General features: G+C 41.5%; 2 protein-coding genes across 6 annotated transcripts; one reads left to right on the plus strand and one right to left on the minus strand.

The window, feature by feature from the left end:
- The first annotated feature begins 2289 nt into the window (after nucleotides 1–2289).
- LOC111838533 (uncharacterized) lies at nucleotides 2290–6209 on the plus strand. Of its 2 annotated transcripts, XR_002836894.2 has the most exons (5): nucleotides 2290–2592; nucleotides 3066–3165; nucleotides 3263–4867; nucleotides 5813–5985; nucleotides 6072–6209. XR_002836894.2 is itself a non-coding variant. In XM_023801599.2 (3 exons), exons 1-3 carry the CDS (start codon nucleotides 2495–2497, stop codon nucleotides 4151–4153), a joined length of 1089 nt encoding a protein of 362 aa, XP_023657367.1. In that variant the 5' UTR covers nucleotides 2290–2494; the 3' UTR covers nucleotides 4154–5649. The 2 variants fall into 2 exon arrangements, 1 of the variants encoding a protein (XP_023657367.1); XM_023801599.2 differs by lacking the exons at nucleotides 5813–5985; nucleotides 6072–6209 and having other exon boundaries at nucleotides 3263–5649.
- LOC111838534 (uncharacterized) lies at nucleotides 6002–16077 on the minus strand. Of its 4 annotated transcripts, XM_072713950.1 has the most exons (8): nucleotides 15999–16077; nucleotides 13122–13190; nucleotides 12463–12651; nucleotides 11939–12047; nucleotides 11786–11833; nucleotides 8674–8964; nucleotides 8361–8599; nucleotides 6002–6417 (listed from the first exon to the last, which is right to left on the minus strand). In XM_072713950.1, exons 3-8 carry the CDS (start codon nucleotides 12616–12618, stop codon nucleotides 6019–6021), a joined length of 1242 nt encoding a protein of 413 aa, XP_072570051.1. In that variant the 5' UTR covers nucleotides 12619–12651; nucleotides 13122–13190; nucleotides 15999–16077; the 3' UTR covers nucleotides 6002–6018. The 4 variants fall into 4 exon arrangements, with proteins under 4 accessions (XP_072570051.1, XP_072570052.1, XP_072570053.1 ...); XM_072713951.1 differs by lacking the exon at nucleotides 11786–11833; XM_072713952.1 differs by lacking the exons at nucleotides 11786–11833; nucleotides 13122–13190; nucleotides 15999–16077 and having other exon boundaries at nucleotides 12447–12587.

The following is a 16077-nucleotide window of genomic DNA, read 5'->3' on the forward strand; positions in this document are numbered from 1 at the left end:
ACTTTTCCTTACAACTGAAAACCAGTTCTCACTGCTGCAGAAATTTGCACCGAAGAGATTATAAATTGTATTAATAGTCTTAAATTTAACAAGTTGATCACTGGGTAATGATCGATAGACTCGAGAATTCTATAAATCCTTCAGCTCTGAATTAGCTCCCTTTTTACTTCTAATGTTTCAGGAAGCTAATGAAAAGTGTGAGTTGCCAGCTTCCTTGAAGCAAGGAGTCATAACTTTGATCCTCAAACCTAATAAGGATAAATTGTGTTTAGAAAATTAGAGACATATAAGTCTTTTAAATAGTGATGCCAAACTGTTTACTATGGTTTTTGCTAAGCGATTAACGCAGAACATACATAATATTATAGATGAGGAACACAGTGGATTTCTACGAAGAAGGCATATTATATAGTAATAATATCAGATTGATAAGAGGCCCAAATAAGCAGTCCAAAAGGTGGTTGTTTGTATTGATGAATTTTCAAAGATCTCTGGACTAAAAGTGAATGTTACCAAATCCGTTTTGTTTCCCCTTAAGAAAGCCAATAATATAGAACTACATGGTATTCCAGTTAGAGAGATTACTTATTTAGATGTTGTGGTCTGCAAAGATGTGCACCAGAGGGCGCAACTGAACTTTGACTCAATCATAAAAAAAACTAAAAAAAAAAAGCTTAATATGTGGTTAATGAGAGATTTATCACTGATAGGGAGAGTTTTACTTTCAAAGGCTGAAGGAATATCTCGCTTAGTGTATTTCTCTTTCACTGGATGTACCTTTGATTGTGATCAAGCAGCTTAACAAAATGCTTTTTAGATTTAGTTGGAGGAATAAAGCTCACTATTTGAAAAAGGAAATTATTTGTAATGCCACGGAAAATGGGGGACTTGAGGTTTCAGATTTTGAAACGCCAAACAACACTTTTTAACTCAAATGGATCATTGACGTCCTGAAAAGTAAAGATAGCCTGTGGAACATCTTTCCTAATTATTTCTTCAATATGTTTGGTGGTTTACAATTCCTGCTGAAATGTAATTTTTCAATTGACAAACTACCTGTAAAACTGGCCAATTTTCACAAACAGGATCTTTTAGCATGGAATTTAGTTTACAAGCATAACTTTTCACCACACAAGTATTTTATTTGGAATAACAAGGACATTTTATTTAAAAACAAGACACTTTTATATTATTCTTGGTTTAATAATGGAATCCTTATGGTCTCACACTTATTGAATTCTGATGGTCAGCTTCTAACATTCACTGATTTTTTGGAAAAACATCAAATACCCGTAAGACCAAAGGAATATGCTGTGATTTTTGATGCTATCGTCACAGGTGCATTGCATCTTCTAAGGAACTCTTGTTTGACTGATATGCATGAGGATGTAACTCTTGCTCACATTTATTTTGTGGAGAAGGATGATGTAAATGATGATTAGTAACAAGGTTATTAGAAATGCTATGCTCACGGTTATGTTACCTACACCAAGATTCTTTTGGTCTTCTATGTTTCATGACATAAATTGGAAAAAAGCATTGGCTATTTATAGTAAATACTGCATCCATAACAAGTTTAAAGAGGTGTCATATAAATTGTTACATAGAATTTACCAGGGAAAACAAATTTTAAGAAGATTTAAATTGGATATTGATAACACTTGTGATTTCTGTGGGATAGAAGAGAAAATGTCATGCATATGTTTTATCACTGTATACGAGATTATTCTGGATAGATATGCAACAGTTTATTAAAAACAACTTAAAAATGATATAGTGATTGGCCTATTTGATGTATTTTTTTATTTTAAAAATAGTAATTTGATGCTAAAGAATCTATATGTTAATAATTTACTTTTGTTATTAGGTAAATTTCATATACATAAAGTGGGAAAAAACCCACTTTATGTTCACATGTTTTCTTGGTGGAATTTACGCAGTACGTATAGATGGTATTCAGAAGAGTAATAACAAAAAAGCACAAAAAACATCAACTTACCAAGTCCTTCCAGTATATGTGATGTGTATTTTTATAATTTATTTATTTATCTATTTTTTTTAAATAATTGTATTATCTGTGTGTGTGTGTGTATATATATATACACATACATACATACACACACACACACTCACGCACGCACGGACGCCCCTGGCAATGTTTATGTTCATGTGTTATATTGCACACATATGTCATTGTACCTTATGTTGATTACTGAAAAAAAAATAACCATGATGCATTGCGTCAGGACCATAATGCATTGCTTTAAGTCCGCGCTGTAAGTGGCTGTGTGAAGTGGAACACGCCGATAGCTGTCTGATTAAAGACAGGCTAGAAGAAGGTAGAGTTTGGGTGCGTTCGACTTGGGCGTTAGGTCTGTCTGCAGCTGACGTGACGTGGATTGCGATCTGCCGGCGGCTGCAGGAGGGGAGTGTAAATTGACTGCAGCCAAGCCGGACAACTTCTACTGCTCTTAGTCTGCGAGACCTGACTGCAATGGCCGATCTCGCGGCGTTGGCGTTTTTCGTGGCAGACGAGATCGACATCGTGGAAATTCCCGTGTTTTTGCATGAAGAATTCGGCGAACAGCGAAGGTAATTAAAAACTGTCTAAAAATATGCATCATGTCATTTCATATCATATTTATAACCTCATCTCTCTAGTTTCGGCTCACGGAACAGGACAGATTAAATCTTGAAACTCCATAACTCAGGCTACATTATTGTAATATAATATTTTTACTCAAATTTAAGATAAGAAGTGGCGTGATTTTAGCCTAGATACATAAAGAAAGCTCACCCTGCGAGGGGAGGAGTAGCTGACAGGTTGTGTCCGCGTGTTTTTCCTTTGTCCTACACTCAGGTTGACAGTACAGTTCCGTTTTATTCATTCCTCTAGGCTGCTTATCCAAAGGAAAATGTTTTGTCTCAAAAATGTGTTCGTCAGAATCTCACAAGAAATAAATCAGTTCTTATTGAGATAATTTTTTTAAGGAGCCCATAAGTGAAATAAGGTGAGATAAGAATATATTGAGAAGAAAATGCATTTATTCTATCCCCTTCTCTAGGCATGTTTCAAAACGTATTGGGTTTGTGAATGATGTCATCCCTCTATACAATCTGTCAGAGTTTAGGAGTCACTTCCGGCTTTCTAAAGGACAAGTGGAGGTGTGTATGGCTATTGGAGGCTACTTTATTGTTATGGTTTATCATAACAATGTTTCCATGTTATCAATGACCTGTTTTCTCATATTTACTATCCCAGGATGTCATCACCACACTTGGTCCTGTGTACCAAAATCCCCTGAACACCAAAGTCCCCTTAAAAGACATTGTCCTGGCCTGTTTATGGACCCTGGCAAATCAAGAGTCCTATAGGATTGTTGCAAACCGCTTTAATATCAGCAAGTCCACTTTGATGGTTCATTTCCATCAGTTCTGTGTGCTGATAAACACACACATGGCACATCATGTCACCTGGCCAGTGGGCGAAAGTCTTCACAGGTCAGAGTTGGGATTTGCTAGGGCAGGTTTCCCAAGGACCGGATTGGCTGTCGGCAGCTGCCACATCCCGATTAGGAAGCCACACCGAAAGAACCCACTGACATACCTAAACCGGAAAAAAAATTATTCTGTCATTCTGATTGGGTTTTGTGACAGTCAGCGGAGATTCTGCCACGTAAGCGTGGGCCACCCTGGTAGCTGGCATGACGCCAGAGCCTTCCGGCACACGGCAGTTGCTCAGGCTCTGGCGGAGGATCCGCCATCCCTCATGCCAGAGGGTCTGCACATCATTGGAGACTCAGCCTTCCCACTCTTGCCTCAGTTGCTGAAGCCGTACCAGGACAACGGACGCCTCACCGCCCGGCAAAAAAAATATAACAGGAAACTAAACGGTGCCCGTATGGTCATCGAACAGGCATTCGGGATTCTAAAATCCAAATTCCGCCGACTGAAATACCTGCAAATGGACAGTATTCAGAAGATTAGTTCAGCAGTGTGTGCCTGCTGCATCCTATACAACCTGTCCTACGATCCTGGGGATCAGCCCCCTGACATAATTAGCAATGAGGCCCTGGATGATGACACTTATCCATCTCAGCCTCTAAATGAACAGGCACTTCATTACAGAGACACTATTTGCTGTAGTTTATAAACACACACCTCAGCCTCTTACATGGCAAGCAACTGCTCATAGATATTAGCTCCGCCTTCAACACATTCATCCCTCAAAAGCTGATTGTGAAACTGACTGGGTTATTGGTTAGGCCTGAACCCCACTCTCTGCAAGTGGATTTTGGATTTCCTGATGCAGAGGCCCCAGTTTGTACAGTCAGATTGCAACACCTCCAACAGCATCACGGTACAGCAGTACAGGAGCTCTGCAGGGCTGCGTTCTTCGTCCTCTGCTCTTCACCCTGCTGACTGATGACTGCATACAGGAGCAGCTCACAACACCAATCACATCATCAAGTTTGCAGATGATGCAGCTGTGCTGAGACTGATAAGCCTGGACTGCATGCAGAGAGGAAGTGGAACGGCTGTCCACATGGTGCACAGACAACAACTTATCTCTCGACGTTGAAAAGACAAAAGAGATAATCATGGATTTTAGAAAGACTTGTCCTGTCCATACTCCACTCAACATCAACGGGTCAGCTGTGGAGATCGTAAGGAGTACCAAGTTCCTCGGTGTGCACATAACTGAGGAACTTGCATGGACGGACACCCCCTCCTCCCTAACCAAGAAAGACCAGCAGAGATTATACTTCCTGCGGCAGCTGAAACCGGCAAGGCTCCTCCCTTCCATCCTCACCACGGTCCACAGGGGCACCGGCAACATTATTCTGACCAGCTGCATCAATACCTGGTACGTCAACTGCAAAACATTCGATCGCACGCGCCTGCAATGGATAGTGAAAACGGCAGAGATCACTATCGCGCTGCCTCTTCCTTCAATAGAGCACACATTTCACAAGCACAGTGTTCGCAAGGCTTGCAGCATTGTGCAGGACTCCTCACATGGACTGTTCACTCTCCTGAGGAGGGGAGATCCTGCAGCATCAGAGTCACGTCTGCGAGGTTGGAGGACAGTGTTTATCCCCAGGCTGTCAGGCTCCTCAGCACTGTGCCCCCACCCCCCAGGGATCTTCCCCACCGCCTCATTAATCTCTTAAACTACAAAGCAGAACTTTACACATGCACAGCCACTTTACTGTCTGGTTTGCACATAGACCTAAATCACACAGCATATTTAAATATCTCTTGCACATTGCTTTTGTCACTTTGTCATGCCTGCGATATGAAAAATCATCATTGTTCTGTACTGTTTCTATTGATAATCATTAGCTGTAAAACATTCTGACCCGTCAGCTGTTTACACATGTCCTTATATTATCACACACTGCTTTCAATACTGTAAGTCATGCTGCTGTTCTGATAAACGTAAACACATTACTTGCTACATGCCACACTGCTGCTACTTTTTTGTCTGGGTTTGTACAGTCTTTGTCTTTGCACTACGTTGTGTAGTGTTTTTCATTTGTATTTGCTTTAAGTATTTGTTACACTGTGGATCCTGAGCTTTGCCATTTAGTCTCACTGTATACTGCTATATGGTTGAGATGACAATAAAGTTCACTTTGACAGATCTGCCATTGTGGTACTGGATCACTGCATTGACTTCGACTGCTTTAAAGGGGGTGGTGGAAACATGTAAATCAAGTGCATTTGTATTGCTTATTATGCACAGATTGCAGGAACATCTGTTTTGCACCATGTAATTTCCCTTCTAATAGCAGCGTCTCTCACTCAGGACCCCTGCTGTAGCTACCTGGGGCAGGTCATGGAACCTGGGAGCCACGGAAGTTGGCCAAATCAGCAGAGAATCTCAGAGTACCTGACTCAGACTCAGAGATCTAGACTGACTAACCAACTGCTGTCTTTAACGTAAATGTTATGAGATTGGAATCCCCAAAGGGAATGATGGTACGTGGCACACAAGTTTTGTTGCTTTTTTATTTATTTGTGCTGTAAATTCTGTAAGAGTTTAACCATTTCTGCTTGGCCTTCAGCAATCTCCTGCAAGCCCTTTGAAATTTGCCCAAGACTTGTGAGAACTTTCTTCTCGAAGCTTCTCCTCCTCCTCTCCTTCAGCCTTCTGAACCTCTCCAGATCTGGGCGCACAAGGGCCTCCAGCACAGCAGTTCTCCGCTCAGCATGGGCTTCGTATGACTCAAAGAACGACGCCGCTTGGCTTGCTGGTTTACTACCCATGTCCCAGTCTGTAGCTGTTTTTTTGGTTAAAACGGCAGGATCAGGCTCTGGTGCTGAAGGCTGAGGGGCAGAGAGGGGCGTGGAGGATATTCTGCTCTCTGGGGCACTTCCGACTCCTGACCGGCCGAATATTTCATCCATAATCTGAGGAAACAATGACAGGTTTAAGTCCAGCAAAGAAATTCTGTAGTAATTGTTGGAAAACTCATACTACACGACCTTGTTCGCAGAGGTGGCCTAATGGTTAGAGAAACACACTTACAGGACTGTCACAGAAAATTAGAATATTGTGATAAAGTTCTTTATTGTCTGTAATGCAATTAAAAAAACAAAAATGTCATACATTCTGGATTCATTACACATCAACTGAAATATTGCAAGCCTTTTATTGTTTTAATAGTGCTGATTATGCCATACAGCTTAGGAAAACTCAAAAATCCCATCTCAGAAAATTAGAATATTTCCTCAGTCCAAGTAAAAAAATAAGATTTGTAACAGCAAAACAAAATCAAACATTTGAAAATGTCAATTAATGCACTCAGTACTTGGTTGGGAATCCTTTTGCACGGATTACTGCATCAATTCGGCGTGGCATGGAGGCAATCAACCTGTGGCATTGCTGATGTGTTATGGATGCCCAGGATGCTTCAATAGCGGCCTTTAGCTCAACTGCATTATTGGGTCTGGTGTGTTTCAGCTTCCTCTTCACAATACCCCACAAATTCTCTATAGGGTTCAGGTCAGGGGAGTTGGCAGGCCAATCGAGGACAGTGATGCCATGGTCAATACACCAGTTACTGGTGGTTTTGGCACTGTGGGCAGGTGCCAGATCATGCTGGAAAATGAAATCATTATCTCCATAGAGCTGTTCAACAGATGGAAGCATGTAGTGCTCCAAAATCTCTTGGTACACAGCTGCATTGACTCTGGACTTGATGAAACACAACGGACCAACACCAGCAGCTGACACAGCTCCCCAAACCATTGCTGACTGTGGGAACTTCACACTGGATTTCAAGCAACTTGGATTTTGCTCCTCTCCAGCCTTCCTCCAGACTCTAGCGCCTTGACTTCCAAATGAAATACAAAACTTGCTTTCATCTGAAAACAGGACTCTGGACCACTCTGCAACTGTCCAGTGCTTCTTTTCCATAGCCCAGGTCAGACGCTTCTTCCGTTGTCTTGAGTTCAGGAGTGGCTTGACCATGGGAATACGGCTATTGTAGCCCATTTCCCGGACACGTCTGTGAACAGTGGCTTTTGATACCTGAACTCCGGCTTCAGTCCACTGTCTTTGAAGCTCACCCAAATTCTGGAAGCGGCTCTTCTTCACAATGCTGTTAAGTCTGCGGTCCTCTCTCTTGGTTGTGCAGCGTTTCCTGCCACATTTCTTCCTTCCAACAGACTTTTTGTGAATGTGCTTTGAAACTGCACTCTGTGAACAGCCTGCTCTTTTGGAGATTTCTTTTTGTGTCTTACCCTCCTGATGGAGAGTGTCAATGATGGTCCTCTGGACAGCAGTCAGGTCAGCAGTCTTCCCCATACTTGTGATTTAGTTTACTGAACCAAGCTGACTGTTTTTAAAGGCTCAGGGAAACCCTTGCAGGTGTTTCGAGTTAATTAGACGATTCAAGTGATTAGTTAAATAGCCTGCTAGTATAGTTTTTCATGATATTCTAATTTTTTGACATAGGATTTTTGAGTTTTCCTAAGCTGTATGGCATAATCAGCACTATTAAAACAATAAAAGGCTTGCAATATTTCAGTTGATGTGTAATGAATCCAGAATGTATGACATTTTTGTTTTTTTAATTGCATTACGGACAATAAAGAACTTTATCACAATATTCTAATTTTCTGTGACAGTCCTGTATAATTGAAAGATTGCTGGTTCGAATCCCCGACCAGCAAGGCACCAATGAGGCACCCTGAGCAAGGTACCGAATTAGCTGCCCCCCTGCTATGTCACGATGTCACATATGGGTTAAATCCAGAGGACACATTTCATTGTTGTGTGCTGTGTCAACATCACCACATTTCTAATTAGTAAAGTTAAAATGGCATAATGTGAACACTTTTCTACTTACTGTGTAATAGTCCCAGTTGATTTTTGCCTCTCCAGTAATCTGACATCTGTATTTGACCCTTTTGTAGGTCGCCAACATGTTAGAAATTTTCTTTCTTATCTGCTCCAAAGAGCATTTGTGGTCCCTTTGTAACATGTCTTTATGAACTCGTTTATAAAAAGCTGGCTTGTTTGTGCTGTAAAGGGAACGATGTTTTTTTATTGTTGTCAGCAGAAGAAGTGTGAGCTGGTGTTTCATTCCTGAGAGGAAAAGATTGTACTGTCATTTCACAGTTTCAAATGTTTAATCGTGATTTTTCTAATAGGCACTATACCTGGTTCTGATTTTGAAATGTCCTGGTTTGAGTCCACATCGCTGGGGCCCACTGTGTGTGCTGCTGGTGGATGGATGAGAATGGCAGAGTTCGGGGGCCCAGTTGCAGTAGCGCTGGGGCCCACTGAGTGTGCTGCTGGTGCATGGAAGCGAATGGCAGGGTTCGGGGCCCCCGGTGGGGTTGCAGCAGTGCTGGGGCCCACTGAATACGCTGCTGGTGGACGGATGAGAATGGCAAGGTTCAGGGGCCCAGGTAGGGTTGCAGCAGTGGATCGTGGGGACGCAGATGGTGCTGGCAGAATTAAAACAGGAGGAAGAGCAGATGATGTGGCAGTTATAACTATAATTATTTTAACTGGTCTCCATTGTCTAATAAAATGGTTTAATACAAACACAAAAAGGAACTTTACTTTGCGACATTGCAGATAGTCTAAGCTAGACCAGCCAACAACTCTATCTGAAAAACAATCATCCAAACAGGTGACAGTAGTGTTTGACCCAACTTGCCTTAAACATGTATCAGCAAATAAAAGATTATTGTAGTGTAGCAGTTAGTATGACTGGTTCAGGTAATGTAAATTTGGAGGTTTAATATAGGCCCAACCATCTACCCAGAAACACACATCACCTGGTCCACTACAGAAATGCGTAATCAGTTGACAAGCTTTTCATTTAAGTTAATTGGATGGAAAATCTGCACAGCATTACCCTCAATGTCAGATTGTTTTGGCAAACCTTCATAAACTGCTGATTCACTCAATAGCATGAAGATTAACAGATACTGTATCAGATATTGTAATATATAGGGTGATAGGTTCAAATATAGTCATATGCAATGTGCTGGAGGTACACTTTCAGACAGAAGTCCTGACATTGTTCTAATAAGCAAACACATAACAGGATATAAAACAGAAAGGCGCACTGCCAGAAGGGTGTAGATTAATCTATACAAATATCACCTGCATGCACATTACTTTTTACAATAACCAATTCCTGATCCAAACTGTTAGCAGTGAAAAAAAATAAACTATTGTGTATAGTGGCCCTGTGTAAAAAGATAGCTGCCAGGGAAAAGATAAAATACATTTATTTCAAGGATTCAAAGTTTTTATTGTTATGTACAGAGTACAATGCAATTCTTACTTGAATGCCTTCTTCACAGACTAGACGTTTAAACAAAAGCAGCGCAACATTACAGTAACTTACAATAAATACACTAACTCACATGTACTATTAAAGCATTTATGTAATTTATTTAAACTTTATTTTACCAGGTAAATTAACTGAAAACCAGTTCTCACTGCTTTACGTGCTTTTTGGGAGAAATAGATTACGCATTGGAACTACTTGGAATACAAATGTCATGCGTAACACTAAAATCTTCAGCCAATAAGGGCAAAGTTGTGTCGTCACAGAGGCGGCTCCAGTTTGTGCAGCCGGCTGAGAGGTGCTGCACAATCTGGCTCAAGTCGTCTTGCCCTCGCGAGGTTTTTGTACCATGTGACGTGGTGACGCGTGGTGACGCTTTGCAACGCCGGGCTGAAGCCGGACAAAAAAAAATCTAACCATGATGCATTGCTTTAAGCCAGCACTGTAAGCGGCTGCAGGATGTTGAACGCACCTTTATTTTAACAAGCATGCATCGGTTCAGGGGTCTGATTTGACACCTCATTTGTCCGATTTGGTCGGATGAAGTCGAACTATGCAAAATTAGCCAAAAATCTTCCCAGGCAGAGCTTAATAGTCCAACTGGCAAGCTGGTAGGGCATGGCTGCCTGTAGCTGCAGAAAAAGGTATTTAGACTCTAGGAGTGACAGGCCAGGAGATATCAGCCAAAGCGTATACGGGGGTGGTACAGTACCTCCACTGACTGTCTGATTTGGGTCAAATGGTCTGAGTACTGCGATAGAATAACAAAAACAATAATAACAGGCCCTCACGCCTGTATGATTCTGTTTGTGGATCTTTAGGGCTCGTGCTTGACTGAAGCTCTTCTTACACTCCAAGCAGCGGTAGGGCTTCTCCCATGAGAGTCCGCTGGTGGATCTGTTGCTGTCCTACATGAATAAAACTCTTCCCACAATGGGAGCACTGCTAGGGCTATTTGCCTATGTGAATTTGCTGGTGTGTCTTTAGTTGTCTTAACTGACTGAAGCTCTTCTCACACTCGGAGCACTGGTAGGGCCTCATCCCTGTGTGAGTCCACTGGTGTGCCTTTAAGTTTCCTATCTCTTTGAAGCCCTTCCCACATTGAGAGCACAGGTATGGTCTCTCTCCTGTGTGAATCCGCTGGTGCACCTTTAGGGTGCTGGACCGGCTAAAATTCTTACCACATTCTGAGCAGTGATACGGCTTTTCTCCTGTGTGAGTTTGTAGGTGTTTCTTTAAGTCACGTAACTGACGAAAATTCTTTGCACACTCTGTGCACTGGTAGGGCCTCTCCCCTGTGTGAATCCGCAGGTGGGTCCGTAGGTGTGCTGACTGACTGAAGTGCTTCCCACAGTGGGAACACTGATAGGGCTTCTCCCCTGTGTGAACCCGTTGGTGCAACTTCAAGCCTGCAACATTACTAAAGCTCTTCCCACAGTGGGAACACTGGTAGGGCCTCTGCCCTGTATGTCTCTGATGGTGTGCCTTTAGGTTCCCTAGATCGTTGAAACGCTTTCCACACTGGGAGCACTGGTAGGGCTTCTCTCCTGTATGACCTCGCTGGTGTTTCGTTAGGCTGGCTAGATAACCGAAAGTCTTACCACATTCTGAGCAGCGATAAGGCTTTTCTCCTGTGTGAGTTCGTTGATGCATCTTTAACCCAACTACATAGCCAAAACGTTTTCCACACTCTGAGCACTGGTAGGGTTTCTCCTTTGTGTGAACCCGCTGGTGCATATTTAGGGCTAATATACCACTGTACCTTTTCCCACACCGGTGGCAGTGGTAGGGCTTTGTGTGAATCAGTTCATGCTCCTTTAGGTCTCCTACATTGCTGAAGCTCTTCCCACAATGGGAGCAGCAGTGATAAGACTTTTCCTCTGTGTGAGTTTGTTGATGTGTCTCAAAGTCATGTAATTGACTAAAACTCTTTGCACACTCTGAACACTGGTAGGGCTTCTTGCCTGTGTGAATCTGCTGGTGCTTCTTTAGATCCTCCATTGCAGTGGAGTCTAATAAAACAATAATTCAGTAACATGAATTGCAGACAGCACTAGGTATCTGTGTGATGCAGCATGTGGAATTTTCTGGAAGCTCGAAGATGTTTCTATAGTCACCTGGGTTTGGAGGTCTGACACCATCCAGCTTCTCCTCAGTCACGTCCTGAAACACTGTTTCTTCTTTCACCTCCCCATTAAAGACGGGACACGCTGTACTCTCTACTTTCTGAGGAAAAGAGAACAGAGTCAATAAAATTTTTCTCTTAATGGTTCAACTGGTCTATGGGACTGAAAGCAACATGTTTCAGCATCACACAAAGAAGCAGGGCCAGATCTACCAATGTCTTTACCAGGTATCATACAGGACACATTTTTCCTGACTGATACTGAACACAAGCTGCCCTCAAGCTGCTGCTCTCTCTCCACTCCTAATCCATCTAAGCAGCTCACTGCTGAAGGTACTACAGGGTAAAAGCACAGGTGACATGACAGCAGGCCTGTGAAGGTGTTTAGATACAGACTCACTGTCATAGTTACACTGCTGGAGGCAGGACACACAGAGACTATGTAAAATCCCAGATGACTTCAGAAAGGTCAAGGTTCATGCAGTTGCCTGGATACTAACAAGCAAGACGAGCAACCTGTGAGTGCAGAAGGCAGCTGGGCCCCACACCAGCAGCGCTCCATTTCGCCTCGTCAGGGCTGCTGTGCCCGGCCCCGTCCACATCCGATATGAGGACGTCCTGCGCTTCCTCCTTCACATCTGCCACACTTAGCTGGGGAGGTTTCTGGTCCATGCTGCAGCTGGTCACAGCCCTGCAGGGGGACGTCTGTGAGCAGAAAGGGAACGATGAACATCCTTTGAAGCTGTTCATTTAGCAGAATCATGATACAGACGATGTATCTATCTTGCAGCTTCAGGCTCTGAGCTCTGTTCTAACTGGCTCATGAGGATGATGATCCGAAGCATCTGGAAACTTGTCCTGCCTAATGTAGCAGTGTGTGACTCTGCAGGATTGGACTCTGTGCCTGTGATCAGAAGGTTGCCGGTTCAAATCCTGCGGCTGGCTGAGTGGTCATATCAGTGTTGGGCCCTTCAGCAAGGCCCCTAATGTCAAATTCTGCTCCAGGGCCACTCGATAATAACGACATAATTCCTTCATATTTGTGCAAATGGCAAATAAAGTCTCATCATCATGGCTGGATGGACTTCTGAAGAGGATGCAGTCCTGGAGGCTGGATCTGTCTCTATTTGACATGTCCATAGCCTGACCTGAAATAAAACTAAAACTGAACTTACCTGACTGGGGTTCAAGCTGCTTTGTTAATAAATGCTTTTCACTGCCTCAGTCAATTGACCTGGATGGATCTAAAGAAAAGAAAAAAAAAAAGTGAACTTGGTTTGATGTACACAAACTAGAAACAGTCAAGTCATAGTTAAGCCTGTGTCAATAATAATGTTATTGACTTATGCACAATATATGGATGTAACTTCAATAATTTTTCTGGCTTCTGGAGTATGGCATGGATAAGAATTAATATGAATTTTACTAAAACTAACTGTGTACTCTGTTACGCAAAGCAGGGTTATAATTAGGGCTGAACGATTTGGGGGGAAAAAAATCAAATCGCGATTTTTCTGACAGACTGTGATTACGATTTGATTTGCGATACAATTTTTTAAAGCCAAGCTTCAGTTCAATATTCAGTGTGTAATAAATTTAAAACATATAACGCATCATTATCACATGAGATACCGTCAAAATATGAACTGGTCTATATTCTAATGCAAGGATGAGAACTCAAAGATGAGGTGTGTTAAGTTAAATAAAGTAATAATGAAAACAATTGCAGCAAAAAAAGAAAAACAATAGCGATCTTGCAGGTAACACTGATTACCCCCCTAATAACACTAGAACCGCCTTTCCCACGCCAATGAACAAGCAAGAACTACTTCGGTCTATGCAGCCATTTTGTTTGCGCTAATGTGTCATTAGTGTTAATAACGGGAGTGAATCTAACACTCTCAACCAAGAAGCCATAATGTTCATAACAGAGTGGCTGTTCTGCCCTGAAACCGTAAAGCTGGAAAAATTTCAAGTATAGTATGCATTTCATGAAATGTCAAATAAATTAGACATAGTTCACTGGTGATTACTGGAGTTTCCACTTTTTAACAACTGTATAAGGTTATTTTTTTAATAAACAATTCAGGTGAAACAAAAAAATCTGTGTGTTCAGAGTTGCAAACTCTCACGGGTTCGGGTAACTCGCTTTCAGATTCTCACGCAAGAAATCTTATGGCAAATCTAAATCAATCCATTATGAACTTAAAATTAGCTGCATCAAAAATGTTAGGGCAGTTTGCAAACCCTATTTACATGATAATAAAACTCTTACATACACGTAAATGTGTGTGCAGACTCGACTCAAACAGATTGGTCAGCTGCCTGAAGTGAGGCAAAGTTGGCAACCCTGAATTTTATTTGAAATGAGAAGTAAAATGCACATTTCGACTGAAGCAGCATATCATTCCTTTGCTTTGTTACTCTGAAAAATATAAAACAAATGCGAGAACATTATATGCATCACTTTTTAAATCTCTTTTCTGAATAAGACCGTACCCATACCCAACTGTAATAGCGATTAAAGCGATCTGTTCTTTTAGTATTTATGTTAAAGCGAGGCTTTAGTTTTATCACAATAAAATTTGTATTTGAATTGTAAACTGTATTAAATTAATAAAAAAAATTATAAATCTTTAAAAATGTTTATTTTGTTAAATGTATTAGTTATAAATGTAATTGCACGTGCTCGATTTAGAGAATACCATATCATGACCGTAAACAGTATCCTATCATGCAATATCAGATTTTTACCAGACTTGTTAGTGTCTGTGGTTTGTTTGTAATTGGTTTGTCGTTCGAAAAAAGAATATCGCTTTGAATGTACTAAAATATTGTATAAAGCTTTTAATGTGGTTTGACTAGTTCGTGTTTGTTTCTCTCTCGGAAAAATAATCTCACTCCAAATCTGCTAAAATATAAAGCAACAACAAACAGCAGCGTGTTCATGGAGGCAGCCATGTTTGTTCTGAGACGTGGATAGCTCGAATGGGATTTCCGAGTTCCGAGAGAAAAACGAACGCACCATATTACTCTTATCTTAGGAATTGGCTCTTTTTCAAACTTAAAAGTTGCTCTCAGCTACTTTGTGAATAGGTTTTAGGAAAAAAACTCTGTTAAAACCTTTTAGTGCGAGTTAGGAGTGCTCTTAGAAGTAAGATAAAATGCTTTATGAATACGGACCCTGATGTATTTCTAACCTTTTTAAGTTATTTGACTCTTAAAAACTTTTAAAAAATAAATTTATGAAAATACAAGTTTATTTTTAAATTGCATTAAGCAACATCATGTTATCTTGGCGAGAACTTTTAAATAACTAGACATCAGTATTTGGGAAAATATGTTTTGTTTATGTACAGGCCGATTGTATCAGTTTTTAAATCTTCAAATATCAAAATAGGTATCGGCAAATTCTGTATCGGTCGGGCTCTATACTCCCTAGTTTCTGTTTCAGTCAACAATAAACAACAGACCTCTGGCCACCCCAAACAAATTTTCTGAATGTTCTCTTAGGTACGAACAAAATGCATGAGTGGTCCAGATATGTCGTAGGACTCTCGGAATTAGTCTGTTGTTATCCAAACCTAATTCCCTCACTAATTGATAGTATATTTCATTACTTTGAAGCAATTTTGACTGGAAATTCGTGCATGATGCCCATTGATTCTTTCGTTTAAATGTTTCATTTTGAGAAACGATTGTAATATACCTTCTGCAGCTCGACAAACTTCCGTTCAACTCAGTTCTTTATTGCCGTCATTCTACACAGTCCCTGAACGGTGCAAAGCCGAGACAAAACGTAATTTGTAAATAAATTGTGTAAAATAGCCAATAAATATGTGCAACAGCACAAATGCGACAAACAGTATGTAGTGATGCGGCGCGCGGGGAATGTGTGCCAGAGTCCTTCAGTGCCCGGTTCAGCTTTAATTACCCGCCGCAAATTTAGCCCGCCCGCCATCTAAGTTTTGCTTAGGGCCCCGAAAAGGCTTGGACTCTCACCGGGATATCAACTTCGGTATTATTTGGTATCGCCCGTCCATAGTACTCACCTAACATCCCAGTATTGTTTCCTGCTGCTTTGCTGCCGACGCAAAGACTTATCGACCATAACGACGCGTTACGTAAGAC

The sequence above is a fragment of the Paramormyrops kingsleyae genome, chromosome 7 (assembly GCF_048594095.1).
Source record: "Paramormyrops kingsleyae isolate MSU_618 chromosome 7, PKINGS_0.4, whole genome shotgun sequence".
Lineage (NCBI taxonomy): Eukaryota > Metazoa > Chordata > Actinopteri > Osteoglossiformes > Mormyridae > Paramormyrops > Paramormyrops kingsleyae.